At 42.0% G+C, this 21,314-nt stretch overlaps 1 protein-coding gene across 16 annotated transcripts in view; it reads left to right on the forward strand.

Moving 5' to 3' along the window:
• Positions 1-21,314, forward strand: part of TCOF1 (treacle ribosome biogenesis factor 1) — a 98,176-nt gene that overhangs the window by 51,310 nt on the left and 25,552 nt on the right. For 7 of the 16 annotated variants that reach the window (XM_056811460.1, XM_056811464.1, XM_056811461.1 and 4 more), the window contains 10 exons: positions 101-331; positions 4,776-5,000; positions 5,415-5,645; positions 10,025-10,252; positions 12,507-12,731; positions 13,083-13,325; positions 13,407-13,589; positions 17,585-17,719; positions 18,501-18,659; positions 18,778-18,987. In XM_056811460.1, coding sequence (XP_056667438.1) covers positions 101-331; positions 4,776-5,000; positions 5,415-5,645; positions 10,025-10,252; positions 12,507-12,731; positions 13,083-13,325; positions 13,407-13,589; positions 17,585-17,719; positions 18,501-18,659; positions 18,778-18,987 — 2,070 coding nt within the window. The remainder of the gene's footprint in view (positions 1-100; positions 332-4,775; positions 5,001-5,414; positions 5,646-10,024; positions 10,253-12,506; positions 12,732-13,082; positions 13,326-13,406; positions 13,590-17,584; positions 17,720-18,500; positions 18,660-18,777; positions 18,988-21,314) is intronic. The other 9 variants (XM_056811472.1, XM_056811465.1, XM_056811470.1 and 6 more) reach the window with 5 other exon arrangements.

Genomic DNA, 21,314 nt, shown 5'->3' on the forward strand with positions numbered 1-21,314 from the left:
GGTCTTATTGGGTAAGAGAGTCCCTTGGGTTTGAGGGAATTGTCCTGAACCTCCAATTTTTTTCCCTCCTTTTTTTTTTTCTCTTTGCTCATCATCTTAGAAAAAATCACCAGTGAAAGTTCTCCAAGTTAATGCCATTGTGACAAAAGTTGCTCCTGTCCCCCCTCAAGGGCCCCTGGGGAAAGAGGCCCTTTCTACAACTGGGAAATCAGGGACTCTAGCTTCTGGAGTCGAGATATCATCATCCACTGAGACATCTGGATCAGAGAGCTCTGAGGGCAGTGATGAGTCAGAAAGTGAAGAGGAAAAAACTCCAGCACCGAAGACCCAGGTGAGACTAGAGAAAAATAAAATGACCATGTGGGAACATGAGCCTGGGAAACATTGGCTAATACCAGCTCTGTCTTCCCCTCTCTGAATCTGATTTCTCATCAGCCAAATAGAAGAATTGGAATAGAGGATCTCTTAAGATCCCTTCTAGCTGTAAGTCCCATGTGATAGACCATGGCCCTCACTAACAGTTCTGGCTCTCTTATTAGTTGATTTGATTTTGTATCATTCCGTACCTCTGACTACCTTATCTCCTTGTCCATGTCTACCCTGTACTCCCTTGTTTCCCTCTTGTACTCCCAAGCTCCTGAATGTTGGTAAGGGAAGTCACACTGCTGGGTCACAAATTCCCAATCTTCATTCTGCCTGAGCCCTCAATAATGTACAGAAGCACTCTTGTTCCTCTTTGATTGACAATCTACCCCATTCCCCTCATTGATTGTCTTTCTCTCTTTAAGCCCCAAATGCTTCCCCTCTCTTTTGACAGATGTCTCTTCTATATAACAGAGATTGAGGCCAACCTTTATTCCCCCTTCTCCATAGCTAAGAACCCTTCTATGTCTTCAGCTATCTCTCCTGTTTTACTTTGAGCCCTTCATAGCTTCCCATTTCCCCAAGGAGCCTGCCTCATTGGTCATTCTCTCATTTTCAGTCCCACTGTATGTACTGTCTCTTTCCTTCTTACCTACAAATGTATTCAGGTCTCCCCCAGCTTTAAAAACACCAGTCGTAGGGCAGCTAGGTGCTCAGTGGTTATATAGCCAGGTTTAGAGATGGGAGGTCCTGGTTTCAAATCTGGATTCAGATACTTCCTAGTTGTGTGACTCTGGGCAAGCCACTTAACCCCCTTTGCCTAACTCTCACCACTCTTCTGTCTTGGAACCAATACTTAGTATTGATTCTAAGATGAGGTAAGTATTTTTTTTTAAATACCTGTGCTTGATCTTCCTGTCTCCTCAGTCAATTGTTTTATGTTCCCCTTTCCCTGCCAAAATCCTAGAATTTTCTGTACTTGCTGCCTTTATTTTTTCCTTACCCACTCACCCCTCCACTCTGTATTCTGTAGTTTCTGATTCTTTCATCTTTGTATGTTTAATTTTTTTTAATGAATAAAAATATTCTCTCTCTCCCTCCCCCTCCCCTTATGAGTGAGGGGTAGGGGGAGAATCCATTCAACAAATGCCTAGTCAAGCATAACATCCACTGTGTCTGAAAAGTATCCATCTCCATCTTCAACCTGAATCCTTCATCTTTTTGTCAGGAGGTGGGTGACCTGCTTCCTCCAGAGTCCTCTGAGATTATGGTTGGTCATCACTTTGGTGGAAGCTCTTAAATCTTTCAGAGTTGTTCTAGTCTTTGTAGTATATTCTCAATCTGTTTGTTTCACTGTTTGAATTAAAACTTGCTTTTCCAGGTTTCTCTAAAACTGTCCCCTTCTTCATTTCTTGTAAGAAATAACATTCTGCTGGATTCATACTCAACTGTTCCCTAATTGATGGATACTCCTTTAGTTCACAGTTATTTGCCATTACACACAAAAAAATGGTTTGTACTATGAGTATTTTTCCTGTTCTTCCCTTTTGGAGCATAGACCTAGTAGTGGCAAACCAATGGCACACATGCCAAAGATGGCATGCAGAGTGCTCTCTGTGGGCACATGTGCCATCCTCAGCAGAGTTAGTTACTGGAAAAGCAGAGGGACTCCAGCAGGGCTGCTCCCTTCCCCCTCTCCCTCATGACTCCCTGACCTCTATGATTCCCCTGAGCAGAGTGCTCAGGCCACTCCCCTCCCCTTCTCCTGTCTGGGGTAAGGGGAGGGTCTCCTCTCCCACCACCAGACCCAGTACCACCCCCTAAAAGTTCTCTACTTTCTTCCTTCCCCACCAGCTGCCAGTCTGGTGTGTGACCCCACACACACACACAAAGGCCTACTGGGCTCCCTCTGCCCCCTGCTCCCACCCCCATGCCAGTTGCAGCCTCATTCCTAGCATCACAGGTGTGTGTTTATGCAAATCTAAGCAGCCAAAAAGGCACAGAGGCTGCCTAGGACTGCATTTGATTTGGACTCAACAAGAACATGCAACCCTCCTTATTATAATAAGCTGCCTCCTCTCTCCCTCTCCCCAACCCCCTCCCCCTTCTCAACCCTACTAGTCTTCTACCACTGAGCAAAGCCTGGCAGCAATGGGTCCCCATGGCACTAGGAGGTGGCTTCCCCTGGTCATGAGCCAACTGGGAGCCCAGCCCCCAAAAGCAGGGAGGGGTGATGCCATGTGATGTCTAAAAGGTTCACCATCACTGGTATAGCTGGGTCTAAGGATACACCCCTAGTTTATTAGCTTTTTGTATCTCTACTTTCTTATTGAAAGTAGCACTTCAAGGTTCTCAGGAACCTCTTACTTGCTTGATTTAATGACTTTTCCTCAATTCTTATCCACCTTGGATTGCTCTGAAGCTTTTCATATTATTTTGTTATCTTCCCTTGGTTTCCATGACTGGTTTCTTGCACAGTTCTCTTAGTTGTATGGCTGTTACTTCTCTTTTCTAATCATTAATGTCCTTCCCTCTGACTAGGGCTCTATTATGTCCCCAGACACACACCCACACTCACTCACTTGTTCTCATATATACATATACATGAGAGAGTGCTGGGCCTAAAGTCAAGAAAAATCATCCTGGTTGCTTTTTTTTCCCCTTTCTTTCTCCCCCTTCTCACCCCCCAGTTACATGTAAAAATAATTTTTGACAATTGTTTTCTGACATTTTGCAAATCAGATTCTCTCTTCCCTTCCTCCAGGCCATAAATAGTCTAATTTAGGTTATGCCAGTGCTTTCATGCAATACATATTTCCATTTTCATGCTGAGACAGAAGCCCCATGTTACACATATAATAAAAAAATTCCTGAAGGAAGTAAAGTGGAAGATGGCATGCTTTGATCTGTAATCAGACTCCAACAGTTTCTTCTTTGACTGAGATAGCATTTTCATCATTTGTGCCTTATGGATATCTCAGAAACTTGCTTTGCTAATAAGTTTAGTCCTTCACTGGTGATCATTATGCAATATTTGTTACTGTAAACACTGTTCTCTTGGTTCTACTCACTTCACTTTGTATCAGTTCATAAAAGTCTTTCCAGGTTTTTCTGAACTCATCTTGTCTGTCATTTTTCATGGCATCTTCCTGATTTTAAATCTGGCTTCAGACACTTAGTAGCTGTATCACTCAGGGAAAGTCACTTAACCCTGTTTACCTCAGTTTCCTTATCAGTAAAATGAGTTGAAGAAGGAAACAGCAAAGCACTCCAGTATTTTTGCCAAGGAATGGGATCATGTAGTTGGATACAACTAAAATGATTCAACAAGAGTAGAGATAGAATTAGAGATGTATAGATCCAGCCTTAATCTCTCTCCCAAACCCTTCTCCCCTCACCAGTCTAACTGCCCTCTAGACATCTTCACCCGAATGTGCCTTTACCATCTTTTAAAAAAAAACCCTTACCTTCCATCTTAGAATTAATACTATGTATTGGTTCCAAGCAGAAGAGTGGTAAGAGCTAAGCAATGGGGATTAAGTGACTTGCCCAGGGTCACATTGCTAGGAAGTGTCTGAGGTCAGATTTGAACCTGGGACCTCCCATCTCTGGGCGTGGCTCTCAATCTACTGAGTCACCCAGCTGATCCCCTCCCCACAATGATTCTTCATCAATGTCCCTTCCTTAAAAACCTCAGTTTTGGAGAGTTCCTGTTTCTGTGGGGAGCACTGGCATCCTCCCCTTTCTCAGGTTTGTAAACTTATAGTTGTCCTTTTCTCTCTCCTCAACCTTCCCTATCCAGTTAGTCCCCAAGTCTTTCCCCTTCACAACATCTCTCTTCCTCCACCTTTTTTCCATCTTTTCAGTGATCATGCCTTCCTCACCTCTCCCAGGATTACTAGCTAGTGATATTGTGCATACAGTGCTGGACCTGAAGTCAGAAAGACCTGTGTTCAAATCCTGCCTCATACACCTCCTAGCTGAGTGACTGGCTAGGCAAATTATTTTAATATCTTTATGCCTCAGTTTCCTCATCTGCACAATGGAGATAAGTACCTCCCTTCCAGGGTTGTGAGTTAATAAAATTAAAAAGGATTTCATGAACCTTAGAGTACTATATAAATGTCAAGTGATATTTTATTTACTAAAGTACCTTCCTATGTGCAAGGTGGCACAGAAGATAGAGCAGACAAGCCTGGAGTCAAGAGGATCTGGGTTCAAATGGGGCCTCTGGCACTTGCTAGCTGTGTCACCTTAACAAGGCACTTAACCCCAATTGCCTAGTACTTACCTCATCCTTAGCCTTGTAAATCTTAAAGGTGTTACTAATACAAAAGTAAAAACTACCCTCCTAATTGAATCATTTGATCTTCTGTGACTCCTAATTCCTTCTCTGATCCTATTCTCTATAGGTGAAGCCTTCAGAGAAAGCCCAGGCCCAGGTCTCTCCAGCCCCACTCCCCAAGAGCCCATTAGAGAAAGGGGTTCTCAACTCCCCTGAGAAAGCAGCGATGGTCACTCCCAGTGCTAAGATGGCACCTCAAGCCAAAGGAGTGGGGCCTGGGAGGTCACAGGCGAGTTCTGGTTGCAGTGGAGAATCTGACAGTGAAGGGGAAACTCCCACATCCCAGGGACAGGTGAGAAGTCTGAAAGGGAGCACACAGCAGAGTTGGGGTAGGTAAAGGAGCATGGAGCTAGAACAAAGTTCTCAGACATCTCCTTCAGCACTAAAGCCAGAGACCCTTCCTGAACCTGTCTCCTCATGTGTCAGAGGGGAATAGTAAATAATGGTGCTCACTGCCTCAGAGGAATGGTTGTAAGGATCAAATGAAATAGCCATATATGCATGATATACACATAAGCAATGATGCACTCAAACATGGACCTACCCCATGTCTGACCCCAGCCATGAGTGAGTGAGAGCATGTGTAAGTAAATAAATCTTACTCTGGGTATTTCTTAGATGGTTTTGCCTCTATTGGCATCAAAACTGACCCAAAATTGGCCATTTGGTTCTAATATCTTCTCTGGCTCTGCTTTCTTCTCACTAGCCAATACCATCAGTGAAAACTCTTCAGGTCAAAGCTTCTCCAACTAGTGTTACCAAGGGACCTGTGGGGAAGGGAGTTGTTCCCACTTCAGGGAAGTTAGGGCCTGTAGCTTCCAGCGCCAAAGGGATGTCTCCAGCCAAGGCATTGGGGCCCAGGAAGCCAGAGGTGAGTTCTGAGAGCTCTGAAGAGGACACAGAGAGTGAGGCTGAGGTACCTGCAACCCAAGGACAGGTAAGTGATAGCCTGGGGCTGGCTTTGCTTCAGATCTGTTCCCATGGAGAATAGGAACTGCTTCTAAATGGAACATTGGTCTCTAAAGTCAGTCAACTAGCATCTATTAAATGCCTACTATGTGCCAGGTATTGTGCAAAGACTATTTCTGCTGTCAAAGAGTTCATACAATCTAATAGAAAAGGCAACAATGCAAGTAATTATGTAAAAATGAGATACAGAAAGAGGATAACATGGGGACAGTCTTTGAGGGAAAACACTAAGATTAAGGAAGACTTGAGGACAGCTTAAGTGACTCAGTGGGTTGAGAGCCAGAGCTGGAAACAGAAGGTCTTGGGATCAAATTTAGCCTTAGACACTTCCTAGCTGGGTGATCCTAGGTAAGTCATTTAATTCCTATATGTAAGATTAAAATTAATATCCAATAACTCCAAGTATTATATTTTATAAGATTTGTTAATAATCACTTGAAGTAGAAGAAAATGAACTAAAAGAAATAGAATCTCAAATCAAATTATCTAACAAAAAGTAAAACCCCAAGTCTAGATTCTCTTGCTTGGCATAAAGCTAGATTTCCCAGCCATGATCAGGGGATGACAGATCAAGGGGCTGGGGGGGGGGGGGTCACATCAAAATATATCTTCCCAATGTTAGTATGATACGTATGTAAATGGGATGCTGGGAGAGCAGTTTTGGGGAGCAAAATTCTAATTATACACATTACTTAGCCCTTACCACTCTTCTGCCTTAGAATCAATACATAAATTGATTCTAAGACAGGAAGTAAGGGATTTTTAAAAGGGGTGGGGGGCCTGAGGGGCTTTAGTTGAGGCTTGAAGGAAGCTAGGAGGCAGAGAGGAGAATATTCCAGGTGTGGGGAACAGGCCATTGAAATTGCTTGCAATCAGGAGATGAGGTGCTTCACATGAACAGCAAGGAGGATAATGTCACTGGATCAGAGAATGTGGGAGTGCATGAGGTATATGAAGCCTGAATAGATCAGGGACCAGGTTAGGAAGAAGAGCTTTACGAAACAGGATTTTATATTTGATCCTTGCGTTGATAGGAAACTATTAAAGTGTTTTGAATAGAAGGGGTGAAGGGTGTAGTGTGATGTGCCCAGATCTGAAATTTAGGCTTATCGGTTTGACAGTTGAGTGGAGGATAGGGAGAAACTATGGGCTGGTGAGGCAGAAGGCCAGGCAGGAGTTGATAAGGCTCTGTACTAGAGTGGTAGCAGCATCAGAGAAGAGACTTCCTAGTTGGGAAGGTAGAAACAAAAGGAGTCGGGGAGAAGTAGTAAGATATAGTGACTGGGAGTTAGTGATGCTCCCTAGTAACAAGGAAATTTGATGTTAAGATTAAAATTCTTTGGTGACTTATACATACAAACATGCACATAGACATTTAGACATAGAATTTATACAGTTATTAAATAATATACATATTGTATCCTTAGACCTAATAGAATTTATGCATATTTATTAAATAACATATACTTATGTGTACTTAGACGTATATAATTTATACATCTTTATTAAATAATAAAAAAAACCGGGCCAGAGAAAGAAAAAGATATCTAGTGACACATGGCTGGCTATTCCTTTAGCAAGCTAGGCCAAAATAACAAGAGCCAAGGTCTATACACTCCTTCTGTTAACTGGGAAAAAAACACAGATAATCAGAAAACACAGATAAATAGTCAGAAAATCCACTCTTTAATTAAGAAAAGGAGTTTAGCATTAAAATTTAGGCCTCCTCACTGAGCTATTCGCTATCAATTCACACAGAGTCCCAGACTCTAGAAGTCACCAAACTCTTGGGAGTGCCACTGTCTAGATGACAATTCCCAAGAGCCATTAAAGTGGAAAGCTTAAATATCTTTCTAGGGGAACATGTGGACTGAGGATGAGAGGGATAGTTGATTGACTTTATAATGGTAACAAAAGAAAATTAGGAGTTCTAGACAGGAATAATAGTAAGGGGCTGAAGCTTCACAGTGGACACAAAAGGGAAAGACCCAGCTTGACACGAAGGGAAAGATCCAACCAAGGGCTGGGCCACCTTGGTAAAGGACTTTGGCCTAAAGGGAGAAACCATTGGGACAAAAAAGATACTTAACACCTGATGGGATTAGCCCTCCCCACCTAAACTCCTTTAAGGTCTCTACTTAGTCTGAGACTCCTGAAGTTGAACTTTCCCTCAGAGAGGAACTCTCAAGAGACAAGGTCAAACTTGAGGTTTTCACCTTCTAGCTAACTAAACTGGGGGTCATCAAATCTCACTACAAGTTTACTACAAGTTTGGGGGCTTCTAGATTCCATGTTGATATCCCTCTGGATTCCCAGCCAAAAAGCTGTTCTGAACTCAAATTTAATGTTCTTTATGAAGTCCCTTTCCAAAGCCCCTCCAATTGGAAGATTTGCACCTCATTCTGGGCAAGAGACTGCTGCCTTGACACCTTTTGACCTTTGGAATGGCTTCAGAGTTTGCGTGTGTACTTCTCTATCCACTATCTTAATTCAATCAGAGGGGGAGGCAAGTTGCAACTTACCCAGCCTCTGAATGAAGTTGCAACTTAATTCAATCAGAGTGGGGCATTTCAAACTTAATATCAAGTCTGTCCCTTTTTAAAATCCAAATTAATCTTGGAGTGCCAAAGTAAAGACTGTAGGCTAGTATTGATTTTCACATTGGAAAGGAGGATGGTCTAAAGAAGAAATAATTTAGTTTTGGACATGGTAAATTTAAGATATCTACTGGAGGGCAGCAAGGTGGCTCAGTGGGTAGAGTGCCAAGGTCTGAACTCAGGACGACCTGGGTGCAAATGTGGCCCAGACACTTGCTAACTGTGTGACCCTGGGCAAGCCACTGAAGCCCAGTTGTTTAGCCCTTACCAAACAACTCTGTCTTAGAATTGATACGAAGTTAGAAGGTGTAAGAGTTTGGTGTTTTGTTTTGTTTTTTAATTTGTCTATTTAAGAATGATTGAACAAACTGTGATATTACTATAATGGAATAATATTATATCATAAGAAACTATGAAGAGTTTGGATAAGGAAAATATTTTTATGAATTGGTGGTGAGTGAAATAAATAGGACCAGGAAAACAATATGACATTGTGACTATAATATTACACTTTAAAAAAATAAAAGGAAGGGGAATTCTAAAAAAAATTTTGTTTAAAAAGATATCTACCAGGCATTTGAAGATGGGAGACTCTAATCATCTAGTCTGAATCCCTAGGTCAGAAAGTCATCAGCATAAGTCATCAGTTATTGAATCGATGGGATCCCATAAGATGACCTAGTGAAATAGTGGAGAGAGAAGAGGACCCAGAACAGAGCCTTAGGGAACCCCTACATTTAATTGGCATGACATGGATGAATATTCAGTAAAGGAGACAGAGAATGATCAGTAGGAAGAGAACCGGGAGAGAGCACTACCTTGAGGTTTCAGGGTGGCAATTATTCAAATGCATTTCATCCTTACCTTTTCTTTCATTCCATACTTCAGTCCCAGGGGGAAAAAAAAAAAAGCAGGGAAGGGGTCACTCCCAGCTTGTTTCATAGGGCATTGGCCTGAGGGTCAGGGGTCAGCTGTCCTGGAAGCAATGAGGTGAACGAACATCTACCCAGATCTGGATTTTTTCTGATACGGCTATTACAAGAGATCCTCAGATAAGGATCTCTTCTTCACCAGGACAAGAATCTGCCTGTCTTGTAGATGGTGATCACAAAATTATCTTCTAGGAAACAAGCAAATATACCTTCATATTTACTGCTGAAAACCAAAGCTTTTGTTAAGTTCTTGAACTTTTAATATGGCAGGGAGGGGACATTGTAACCATAGCAGTTTGTTTCTATTCTCTCATTCCTAAGAGCTTTTAGAAACTAAATACACTTGCCCAGTTTAGTTGTCTGCATTTAGAATTAATTTTCTTTTCCTTTTCCTCCCTGGTTTGTAATCCAGGTAATTAACTCTTTCCTCTTTTTCCCTTCTCCACCCCTTTTTTAAACCCTTACCTTTCATCTTAGAATCAATACTGTATATTAGTTTCAAAGCAGAATGGTAAGGGCTAGGCAATTGAGTTAAGAGACTTACCCAAGGTCATACAGCTAGGAAATGTCTGAGGTCAGATTTGAATCCAGGTCCTCCTATATCCAGACCTGTCTCTGTTCACTAAGCCACCTAACTACCCCCTCCCCACCTTCTTTTCTACCAGGGTAATGCTTTTTTTTTTCTTCCCTGGGAAAATACAATAAATCAATAATGACACTGGATTGAAAGTGGGGGGAAGCACAAAAGTGAAATGATTTCATCTTTGGATAGGAATCCCCTAACATTTGTTTGTTCTGTTTTCTCTTTCTGATCTCAGGCAAAGCCAGTGGTAAAAGCTCTCCAAATCAATGCCTCCCCACGGAAATTGACCCCTCTCACCCCCATATCCACTAAGGGTATTCAGGGGAGAGTGTCTACTCCAGCTCCCTGGAAATCAGGGATACTGCCCCTCCAGGCCAAAGCACCAGGGCCTGAGAGGCCAGCAGAGACTTCTGGAAGCAGTGAGGAATCAGAGAGTGAGGAGATCCCAGCATCCCAGGGACAGGTGAGACCTGGAAAGGATCATGGGTTATGTTTAGAACTGGAAAGAGTATTTTGCTCCAATCCCTGGTTCAACCCAGGCAGGGATAATTAGTCCTTAGCCAGAGGGGCCTCAGCCTTGAGTTGAGGACCTGGGTATGCACAAAGCCTCTCTCAAAAGGGGAGGCCTCTCCTGAGGCTAGTCCTTTCAGAAAATACAGGAAAGGAGTCAGCCTTTTTCACTTACTCAAGTGGTAGTTCTAAGAGAAAATTCCAAGAGCAGTCTGAGGTCTCAAGCTGGAACTCCTTCAAGATCAAGTTCAAAGCGAAAGACCCCCCTCACAGAAGTTCTTGGCATTTTTAAAGACCATTCCTTTTCATCACTTCCTGTGATTTCCTTCCGTTTTACATATTCCAATTACAGCTAAAGCTTTGCTTAGTCAGTTGATTCTGATTCATCACCCACTATCACACATGTGGGTCACAGACCTCCACTCAAGTATAAGTGGAGTGTATACTTCTGGTGATTAAATCTAAAAATGAGCAGGGGAAAATGAATTCCATCTTCACAATCTCCCCCCCCCCCATTTGGGAGACTAGACTCCCCAATTGATCATTCGACATAATCATCTTGTACCCCTAAAAATTTTCTAACTACAGGTGTATACAATATTGCACCTTCTAAAAGGGAACTACAATAGTTAGAGATAAGAAGGCAATAAGAGAGCAAAACCAATGTTAGGTGCATTGACAAAGAGCCAGTTAGGGGGCAGTCCCCTTTGGCATAAGAGTGTACATTCAAAATAAATGTTCAACCCCCTTCAGTTCAAGCAGTTGCACCCCAAAGTTCATTCTGGATCTTCTTGAGTGAGGGGAAAGCATGAGGGAGAGAACCAGGCTGCCTAAGGGAGAGCTAACAGACCCAATTCTCTTTTTTTATGACTTTTTCAACCTTTATAATTTAATTGCTTATTATTTAAATTTTCATTTACAAGTACTCTCCCTCCCTCCTACTACCCTTCCCCCATCCACTGAGAAGGCAAGAAATGATATACCTTATACAAATGAAATTATACAAAATATTTCCACCTTGCCTGTATGTGTGTGTGTGTGTATATATATATATATATATATATATATATATATATGCTTCAGCATCCACTCAGAGTCCATCAGTTCTCTCTCAGAAGATAGAAGCAAGTCAAATCTTCCATGGGCACCACAAATGGGATATGGCCCATGAATCCTACTATACTTCCAGCCTGGGTAAGATAGGAAAACCCATCATCCCCAAAAAAAGAAAAAAAAATCAATCTGACAGCTATATGAAGAATGGATAATTCAAGGCTCATAGACTAATTAATTAGGAGGTATAGTCAAGGGAAGAATTGATGAGCACTTGAACTAAGGTGGTAATCCTATAAGTAAGAGAAGTGAGTAGTTGCACAAAAAAAGTTATATAAATATTATAGGACTTGACAACTAATTGTATTTGTCTGGTGAGAGAGAGTGATGGGTCAAGGATGACTGAGGTCTTGAACCTGGGTAACTGGAAGGGTAGAGTGGTACCCTGGACAGTAATAGGGAAATTTGGAAGAGGGGTAGATTTTGAGAAAGGTAATGAGTTTATTTTTAGACCTGTTGAGCTTGAAATACCTATAAGACATACACTTGAAATTTTCAAATAGGCAGTTTGGTGATGCAGTACTGACCTAGAGCTGAGGAGAGAAATTCAACTGAATATTCAGATGTGGCAGACTACATTGAGATTCATATTAAAGCCATAGATGCAGATACATTATAAAGAGAGAAAAGGACTGACCTTGAGTATAACCATAGTCTTGGGGTATATCCATAGAAGGGGGTATAACATGAATGATAATCTAGTAAAGGAAATGGTGAGTGATTCTGACCAGTAGATGGAGAACCAAGAAAGAACAGTATCACCTGAACACCAAAAGGAAGGAGTGTCAAATGTTACTAAGAGGTCAAGAAAGATGAAGATTGAGGTATGACCATGAGATTGGACAATTAAGAGATCTTGAGTGATTGGTTTCATTTGAATGACAAGGTTGGAAAAGCAGATTGGTTGGGGTTGAGGAGTGAGTGAGAAGGGAGAGGTCCTAGACTTCTGCTTCCTTTTCACTTAGGCTCTGCATTTGTGGTTCCTGATAAGTTCTCATCAATTTGCTTTCCAGAAACATAGGCAGCTTTGATTCTTGGATCAGAGTTCTTTATTTTTGTTTTTCATTTATCTTATTTTCTTTGTGTGATTTTAGGCAAAGCCCACATTGAAAGCCCCCCAAATTGATACCCCTCCAGGGAAAGGGACCCCTGTTACTCCTGTTCCCACTAAATGTTCTCAGGGAAGAGTGTCCACTCCAGCTCCCTGGAAATCAGGGACTGTGACCCCCCAGCCCAAAGTACCAGGGCCTGGGAGACCAGCAGAGACTTCTGGAAGCAGTGACGAATCAGAGAGTGAGGAGGAGATCCCAGCAATCCAGGTAAAGGTGAAACTGAGAGGATCATTGGGTCATGTTTAGATCAGGAAAGGATTTCGAAGATGAACCAGTGAAATTCCCTGATTTACAGATGAGGAAATAGCAGTTGATCATACTCCAAACCCAGGTCCAGATAGATTCTGGACTTCTGAAATCTGAGGCATGAAAGAGATGAACCAATAGTCTTAGGAACAGAAGCTTTTTTACTTCAATGGGTTATGCTTTCGTTTGTGTTTGATCCAAATTCTTTTGGCCCTAAGAACTTTTTATCAGTTTGATTTTTGACCAACATGGGACTGGGATAACATTAGTTCTTGGATTAGAATCCTTGATTTATTTTTTCTGTGGTCTTAGGCAAAGCCAGCAGTGAAAATTCCCCAAGCTAACACTCCCTCCAGAAAAGGAGTCTCCACCTCCACAGTCTCTACCCAGGACTCACAAGGGAAAGCACCATCCCCCTTGAAATCAGGGACTTCATCCCTCCAGAGCAAAGGAGAGGTTCCAGTCAAGAAAGCATGGCTTGGGAGACAAGAAGAGAATCTAGAGAGCAGTGAGGACTCAGAATCAGATGACAGCATCCTAGGACCTCAGGGCCAGGTGTGTCACTTGTGTATACTTGTCCTCAGTCTCTGGAAGGCAAACTTCTCTTCCTCTTACAGTGCTTCCTCTTGGTTTTAGGCAAAGCCTGCAGTCAAGACTTCTCCAGGTTTGGGGGGAGAGAAAGGGACCACTGCATCAACTCCTGAGAAGTCAGCGACTACAATTCAGACCACGAAAGTAGATTCTGGCAGCTCAGAAGAGAGTTCCTGCAGCAGTGATGAGTCAGAAAGTGACGTGGTAATCCCTGTGTCCCAGAAACAGGTGAGGACAGAGGAAGGGAAGTAGCAGTCATGCTCCAACCTGTACTTGGTTGCAGAGGCCATGGCAAATTGGCCTTGTCCTGCACATCAGTCTTTAAGCAAAGCATCCATATGGCAGTTAGTATGATGCTGACCCTCCATTCTCAACTTCCCTCCTTGTCTCTATATCCATTTTCTCAGTGGCTAGGCTCTTAAATCTTCAGAATAAATCACTTGGTGCACTGGAAGAACACTGGTTTGGGGGGCAATGGTTTCAATCTCAGTACTACTGCCTATATGACATTGGGCAAGTCACTTAACCAAGAGAGGGCCATGGCCTCCTCATCTATAAAATGAAGAGGTTGTACTAGAGAGCTTCTGAGGTTTCTTCCAACTGTAGACCTGTGATCCTATGTTCTCACCTCATCTGCCCATATCCCTTGGGCATGTTCCTTTTGGCAAAGGAGACCAGATTCTTGGTAATTTCAAATTTGGTAATTCCAAAAGATCTTTTCAAGTCTTCCAAGCCAGCAAGCCTACTCCTCCAGTGATTACTCTGGATGAAGATGACTTCTCTGGGATTGGGGACAATCACAGACTTCATCAATTTGCTATACATGCTGCTCAAATTGCATTGAGGATGCCAACCCCTCAGCTATCTGTAATTGGTGATTAGAAGAGGGTTAAGAACATGTCCCCATGCACTCAGAACTCCATCCCTCCCAGGTTGTATTTGATCCATTAACAACCACTTTGGAATGTGGTATATAAGTGAGGCATATAATAATAATGATGATGATAATGAAGCATTCTAGCATACTTGAGAAATTACAAAATATTATCCTTAAAACAAACTTATGAGGTAGGAAGCAGAGATCTTATTCTCATTTTATTATTGATGAAACAGTCTTAAAGAAGTGGTTAATCTATTCAGGAACAAAAAAGTAACAGTATTATTGATTAAAGATTAACCTGGGGGTAGTTGGGTGGCTCAGTGGATTGAGAGCCAGGCCTAGAGAGAGGAGGTCCTGAGTTCAAATCTGGCCTCAGCCAATTCCTAGCTGTGTGGCCCTGGGCAAGTCACTCAACCCCCATTGCCTAGCCCTTCCTTAAAACTCTTCTGCCTTGGAACCTATACACAGTATTGATTCCATGATGGAAGGTAAGGTAAAAAAAAATTAACCTATAAAGCAGTGCAAGGGTTAAAAATGAAAGGTTGTACTAAATGTATAAAAATGTGATTGCCAAAAATATATCTGCTAAATAATTCTAAAAGTCATTGAGAATGAAGAAAAAACAAATACTTATCCATTTTAAGTAGCTCTTGGGTGTTTTGTTGAAGCCTCTCCTCTGCTGCTGTGAGATTCCTTGAAGTGATGCCTTGCTGTTAGCTTCCCCTCTTCCAGATCTGGGCTGCAGAAATCTTGCCTAAGATCTGTCTCCTTGTGCAGCCTAGGAACTCCACTTGAGAAGTGCCTTAGGGTCAGATTTAGTTAATTCCTGCTGCCTATCTAAAAGCATCCAGTTTGTTCTTTGAAAACCTATATCCTCAACAGTCCCAATACCCTGGACCAGCTTCGTGGCATCATGGCAGCCCTGACCTTTTTTCCTAGCAGTTCCCGTAAGGGAACTCTCGGCTGGCACCGTATCACCATGGATGCCCTTGTGCCTTTTTTTCCCCTTGATTTTAAAAGGAAATTGAGGAGTGGGGGCCTTGGGTGAGCCTGGCGGCTTGATCAGGTTGCCTGTTTGAGATGCTGGGTTACCAGAGCCCTTTAAAAGCTCTTTAAGGTCCTCTACCTCCTTTTGTAATTTCCTTATTTGCTATTCAGCTGTTTCCTTACTCCATTTCTTAAACTGCTCCCCTCACTTGACTGTGTTCTACTTCATTACCCTTCTCTTTATCTGTTTACTTTAACTTACCCATGACTCCAAAATTGCCTCTCTCTGCTGTGCCTTCACCTCTCCTTTGCCTGATGCAAAAACGTCTTTGGTAGAGGAAGTTTGTTGGCCCATTTAAAAACACTCCAGCTTTTTACTATTAGTACAAAGTCTTTTAAGTATTTCTTGTTCCATTACAGTAATGCAATGAACAGGTAGGTCTGCAGTTCACCAACCAAAAATTAACTTTCTTTACTTCAGAACACACACACCAAATCAAAAACATAGCATAGCCAAGCATGGAACTTGCAGTCAGGTTGAACTAGACTATTTCGGCCAAAAAGAAAAAAAATGCTCAGGGTCTGAGTTAGCCCACTTTAGCCAACTATGTGCACATTTATAGTCCAAAAAAATTCCTAGGTACCTGATCCTTTCCACTGTCAAGGGCCTGGAGTCTCCACAGCAACCCCCAAGAGGCCTTGGGCCTCCCGATTATAGAGTAGGTTATTTCCAAAATTACAAATTTGGGTTGTTTTTTTTTTTCCCAAGAGTAGTAGCTTACCTCAGCCAGCCTAACAACCAAAAAAATCCCTTTTTACAGGCAGCTTGGGCAGTTTCCATTTTTAATTCCACTCTTGACACCATTTGTTAATTCAGAAATAACCAGAATTACCAAAGTAGTCAGAAAAACCACTCTTTAATCAGGAATAGGGATAAAGTTCAAATATTTAGACATCACACAGAGTCAAGCTTCAAATACCATACAAAACCAAAGATCCTGGTACTCTGGAAACCACATCGCTAGGAGAAGGCACCATGCTAAATGCTCTCTCGAAGAGGAGAGGAATCTGGGAGTTCTTATATCTTCTAGATAATTAGGCACAGGAAGCCTACAGAAACTAATTACAAACTGGTTTGTAAACGTCTTTGCAACACCCCCTCCCCCCAAATAGCATTCAGCTGCCACAAATCAAAGCAAGGGTCAAACTCTGGAGCTGGGCTACTAAGAGAACTTTAACATAAACAAAGAAACTTCTAAAATAAATAAAAGGTACTTAACATTTTACATAGTTCAAAACAAAACTGGTGGGCCTGGCACTGTGTTTCTCAAAGGACAGGGATAAATTTAGGCATTCAAAAATTCACATCTACAGGCTTAACAATTAAGAGAGAAAGAACATAAGGAGAGAAGAAAGACACAGAGACCATGGGTTCTACCACATGACATTCAGTCTGTGTTACTCTGATGGAATTGAGAAAGTAAGCTATAGGCAAACCCAGTTTTTATTGCAGATTCAAGGTTTGGGGAATGGGAAGTAGTTAATCAAACATGTGACATGGTAGAGAATTTAGCATTGGCACAGTTAACTATCACAAAATCAAAGAGGTGGAGGCTAAGACAATGTAGAGGTCAGCCTCCCCCCCCCCCCCCCCATTCCCCCCAGAGGTTCATTTGACCTTTGGACTACAGGTGTGGGGAGGGGTCAGAATACCATAAGATGAGAAAGGATCAAGAAGTCAATCATGTGAAATATAAGAATTATATCCTGTCAATGTGGAATCTAGAAGTCCCCAAACTTGTAGCTTAGAGGGATTTAGTGATCCCCAGTTTATTTAGTTTGGAGGTAGAAACCCCAGGTTTGACCTTGTCACAATAGACTTCAAGATGTCAAATGACTCTCCTTGTCTGCAGAAGCTTCTCCCCATATATCATATCCTCCTTCCGAGGATCAAACTAGGGACCTTCAGCTTTCGAGACTGACTACTTACTGTGTCAAATCTTAAAGTCTATTGTTAGCCTGAGATCAGTGAAGTTGGGGTTCCTCAGGGAGGAAACTCTCCTGTGGCAAGGTCAAACCTGGGGTTTCTACCTCTAAACTACAAGTTTGGGGACTTCTAGATTCCATGTTGATATCCATAAGTCTGGTGCATGAGTATATCGCTCATAAGAGTCAGCTTTCATATACATCTTTAATACTTTCTTGATTAGTTCATACCTGGAACCTGACATTACTAGAACAAATAGAGTTTAAAAACACATCTTAAAGCCATCAGACAAAGCAGTATTTATATCCAAAGTTAAGTAGATTTCTTCACATCGTCCTTAGTCCATTTTATTTTATTTTTAAATTATAGGTGAAACCATCTGTCATAGACAAAGGTGCTGATAAGGCAGTGATGGTCCCCGTCACCATGGTAGAGGAGACATCATCAGAGAGCAGCGAGGACACAGAGAGTGAAGAAACTGAAATCCTAACTTCTATGGGGCAGGTGTGTATAGTACCTGTACTCCTAGCCATGAAGAAATAGATGACAAAATATGTATTAAGTGTGTCTACTATATGCCAGGTTTCAAGTGCCAAAACAAAAATAAAATCTTCTCAACCCTTGAGGAATTTATATTCCACAGACAGAGAAATATGCATATATTCAAGATAAGTATGAGGTATTAGTTTTTCTGGGAAGAAAAAAGCACCAGCAAGAACATAAAAAGTATCATAGAGAAGTGATATTTGATAATTTTTTTGTTGTTTTTTTTTAACATGGCTCATATGGAAATATATTTTGCATGATTTCACTTGTATAATTAATGTCATATTGCTTGCCTTCTCAGTGGGTGAAGGAGGAGAAAGAGGAAGATAATTCAGAACTCAGATTTCTTTTGAAAAGAATATGCTAGAAAAATAAAATTTTGTTTAAAAGAAAGTTCTTGAGTAGAGCTTTGGAGGAGGCTAGGAAGACTAAGGAATGGAAGTGAGAAGGGAGTGCATTCCAACCTTGGAAACAGGCATGGAGCTGGGCACAAGGATCATCAAGAAGCTAGTTTGGCTGGAGGGAAGGGCACATGAAGGGCAGTACTGTGTAATAAGTTGAGAAGTAGGTTGTGGAGCAAGGTTGCAAAGGGCTTTAATATGATACAGGTTTTTATATTGATCCTAGAGATAACAGGGAGCCATCAAGGTTTATTGACCTCCTACATTCACATTCCAGATGGATCACATACTCTAAGGAATCCTTTTTTGTTTGTTTCTTTGTTTTTGCCATATTTAAGGTGAAAACTGTAATGAGAACTCCCCAGGTCAGTGCAGCCTCAGGACAATCTGCATCTTCCTCGATGGAACCTGAGAGGCCTACAAGGCCAGAAGAGTGTTCTGAAAGCAGTGAGGAGGAATCTGACAGTGAAGATGAGATTATAGTGTGTCAGGGACAGGTGCGTCACCTGTCCTATCCTTACTCTCCTTAAGTCCTTTTCCTAGCAGGTCTTCTAATTCACAGGGGGCTCCTCACATTACATTCCTTTCCTTTTAATTGTTTTCTTGTGGTTTCAGGTAAAACCTACAGTGAAAACTTCTGAGATCCCTGCAGCCTCAGCAGAAAAGAAAGGGTCCATACCAGCCTCTGGGAAGTCTGCAACTCCATCCCCCCAAAACCAAGCAACGCCTCAAGCCAAGGATACTAGGACTGAAATATCAGAGGAGAGTTCTGACAGGAGTGATGAGTCTGAGAGCGAAGTGGAGATACCTGTGTCCCAGCAACAGGTGAAGCTTAAGTTAAGTTAAGGCTAGCCATAGCTATGCCTCTCTAGAAGCAGGTTCTAAATGCATAGCACTCTACCCTCCAGAATCTGAGGCTTTGAGGGCTAACATAGACCTGAGAGCCAAACTATACTAAGCCCCCCTTTTTATAATTAACAATTATTATAGGAACTGACATTTATACTACACTTTAAAATTTGTAGGATGCTTCACACACAAATACCTCATTTGAGCTTTTTTTATTGTTGTTGTTCATTTGTTTCAGTTGTGTCCGACTCTATGACTCTTTACTGGGTTTTCTTGGCAAAGATACTTGAGCAGTTTGCCATTTCCTTCTCCACTCATTTGACAAATGAAGAAACTGAGGCAAACAGGGTTAAGTGACTTTTCCAGGTCACACAGCTACTATGTGGCTGAAGCCAAATTTGAGCTCATATAAAGATGAGTCTTTCCAACTTCAGGCCCAGCTTGCCACCTAGCTTCCCCTCATTTGAGCCCCAGAGGTTAAATACCATTCCCAGGATCACACAGCTAGTGAGTGTCAGAGGCTAGATTGACCCTAGGTCCTCTGACCCCAGAGCATTTATTCTTTCTACTTTACCTCCTGTCTGGAAAGAAGGAAAGGGTTTGTCCAAGATTTCACAGCTGGTCGGTAGCATTGTTAATATCAATATAATGGAACTTTGAACCCAGTATTCTTGATCCTTAGACTCCTGGTACCACTTCCCTCTAGTCCTCCATAAAATGAGCTGCCCCCTCTACAGCTGGAGGTTTGAACCTGAGTCAGGTAAGAGAGGAAAGGAAATAGGATTTGTTATTACTTAAAACAGATAAATTTTTAAAAATAGTTTACACATATATACACTTCTAGTTGTGCTTTTTTTTTTTTAAAAAAAACCCTTACCTTCCGTCTTGGAGTCAATACTGTGTATTGGCTCCAAGGCAGAAGAGTGGTAAGGGCTAGGCAATGGGGGTCAAGTGACTTGCCCAGGGTCACACAGCTGGGAAGTGTCTGAGGCCAGATTTGAACCTAGGACCTCCCATCTCTAGGCCTGGCTCTCAATCCACTGAGCTACCCAGCTGCCCCCTAGTTGTGTTTTTTTATAATAGGTTTGCTTTGGAGGGGATGTCTATTCATATATAGAAGGGGATTGTATAGAATTGTACACAGATCTATAGCTTGCTTATTTGTTGACCATTAACCCCATTCCAAAGAGAGAAAGACTTGTTCTTTTTTCCCCTCATCTCTTGACTTTCCTATAAATTACATTGCAGTTCTTGTCATTCTAATCTTTAACTACAGGGTTTTAGTTAACCTCTCTCTCCTCTGGTTCTGCTTGCTTAACTCCAAAGGCTTTTCAAAACCCTGCATTTGCAGCCTGTTCAACAAAGGCAGGATTGAACCTGCTACTAACACTTGTTTCTTCCTGGGCTACGGAGTAATGATCCTTGGCTTCATCTGACTCTGTTTCTACAGCTTTCACCCAAACACACTCTTGGCTCATGGTTATTCCTCTCCAACCCTGTTATCTTATCTGCATCTTGCCTCTTTCTGTAAAGAGGAATGTATATCCAGTTAATCCTTTCTGACTGCTTTGGAGTCTCTGACAGAACTTTTCAGCCTGGAAAGTCTTTGCACATGGACAGTTTATGGGGGAGGGGGGGTTAGTTTGTTTCTTTTTCATATTTAAAAATATACTGGAGGACTAGCTAGGTGGCTCTCTGTGTGTATGTTTCAGACCTAGAGACTGGGTTCAAATCCAGCCTCAGATACTTCCCAGCTGTGTGACCATGGGATAGTCACTTAAGCCCCATGGCCTAGTCCTTACTGCTCTTCTACCTTAGAACTGATACTTAGTATTGACTCTAAGACAGAAGGTAAGGGTTTTTTGCAAAGCAGAGAAAAGGCCTCTAGCATGTTATGTGATTGGAAGATTTTGGACCCTCATGTGCAAGAATTACCCTACTTAAAGCCTAGATGGACTGTGAAATGCTACACTGGTACAAGTCCAATCAACCCTAGTGAAATCCTCAAGCTACAAAATGTTCAATGGAACATGTGGGAGAGGCAGTTGTTTCTGTCTACACAGGATCTGGGTTGCTATGGGATGTCCACGGATTTCTGTGGTTTCTCTCCACAAGGAGAATTGAATCTCCTTCCCTTTCTGTCTTCTTTCATGAATATCAGCTTGGAAATAGGAAAAGAATTCTGCCCTGGAAATCAGAAAAAGACTTGAGCGTCTAGTCCAGGATTTGCCACTGATTCCCTGGTATGGAATCCTGGCAGAGGTCTTTCTTTCTCCTATGCTTTATTCAGAAGAGGGATAGTC

This window comes from Monodelphis domestica, chromosome 1, assembly GCF_027887165.1.
Source record: "Monodelphis domestica isolate mMonDom1 chromosome 1, mMonDom1.pri, whole genome shotgun sequence".
NCBI classification, from domain to species: Eukaryota; Metazoa; Chordata; class Mammalia; order Didelphimorphia; family Didelphidae; genus Monodelphis; species Monodelphis domestica.